This window comes from Trachymyrmex septentrionalis, unplaced genomic scaffold (genome assembly GCF_001594115.1).
Source record: "Trachymyrmex septentrionalis isolate Tsep2-gDNA-1 unplaced genomic scaffold, Tsep1.0 C3147744, whole genome shotgun sequence".
Classification (NCBI taxonomy): Eukaryota; Metazoa; Arthropoda; class Insecta; order Hymenoptera; family Formicidae; genus Trachymyrmex; species Trachymyrmex septentrionalis.
In genome coordinates, this window is record NW_017301009.1 from 1 (window position 1) to 219 (window position 219).

The 219-nt window shown below is 35.6% G+C and overlaps 1 protein-coding gene across 1 annotated transcript; it reads left to right on the forward strand.

The window, feature by feature from the left end:
- Positions 1–6: 6 nt before the first annotated feature.
- On the forward strand, positions 7–213 carry LOC108752392 (fatty acyl-CoA reductase 1-like; the record flags this gene model as incomplete). Its single annotated transcript, XM_018497210.1, has 1 exon — positions 7–213. A coding segment is annotated over one exon (207 nt), but the record flags the coding sequence as incomplete, so codon positions are not given.
- Between the last annotated feature and the right edge of the window lie 6 nt (positions 214–219).

Here is a 219-nt window from a genome sequence, read left to right on the forward strand (position 1 = left end):
CAGAAGCGAATCTCAGACGGATTGGACGTGTTACAATATTTCACCACGAGGGAATGGGTGTTTTATAATGATGGACTAATTAAATTATACCAAGAGCTATCGACGAAAGACAAGAATGTGTTTAGATTTATAATGTATGATATCGATATAGACGAGTATCTTAAAAATATTCTCCTTGGCGCACGACAGTATTGTATGAAAGAGGATTTGTCTACTCTT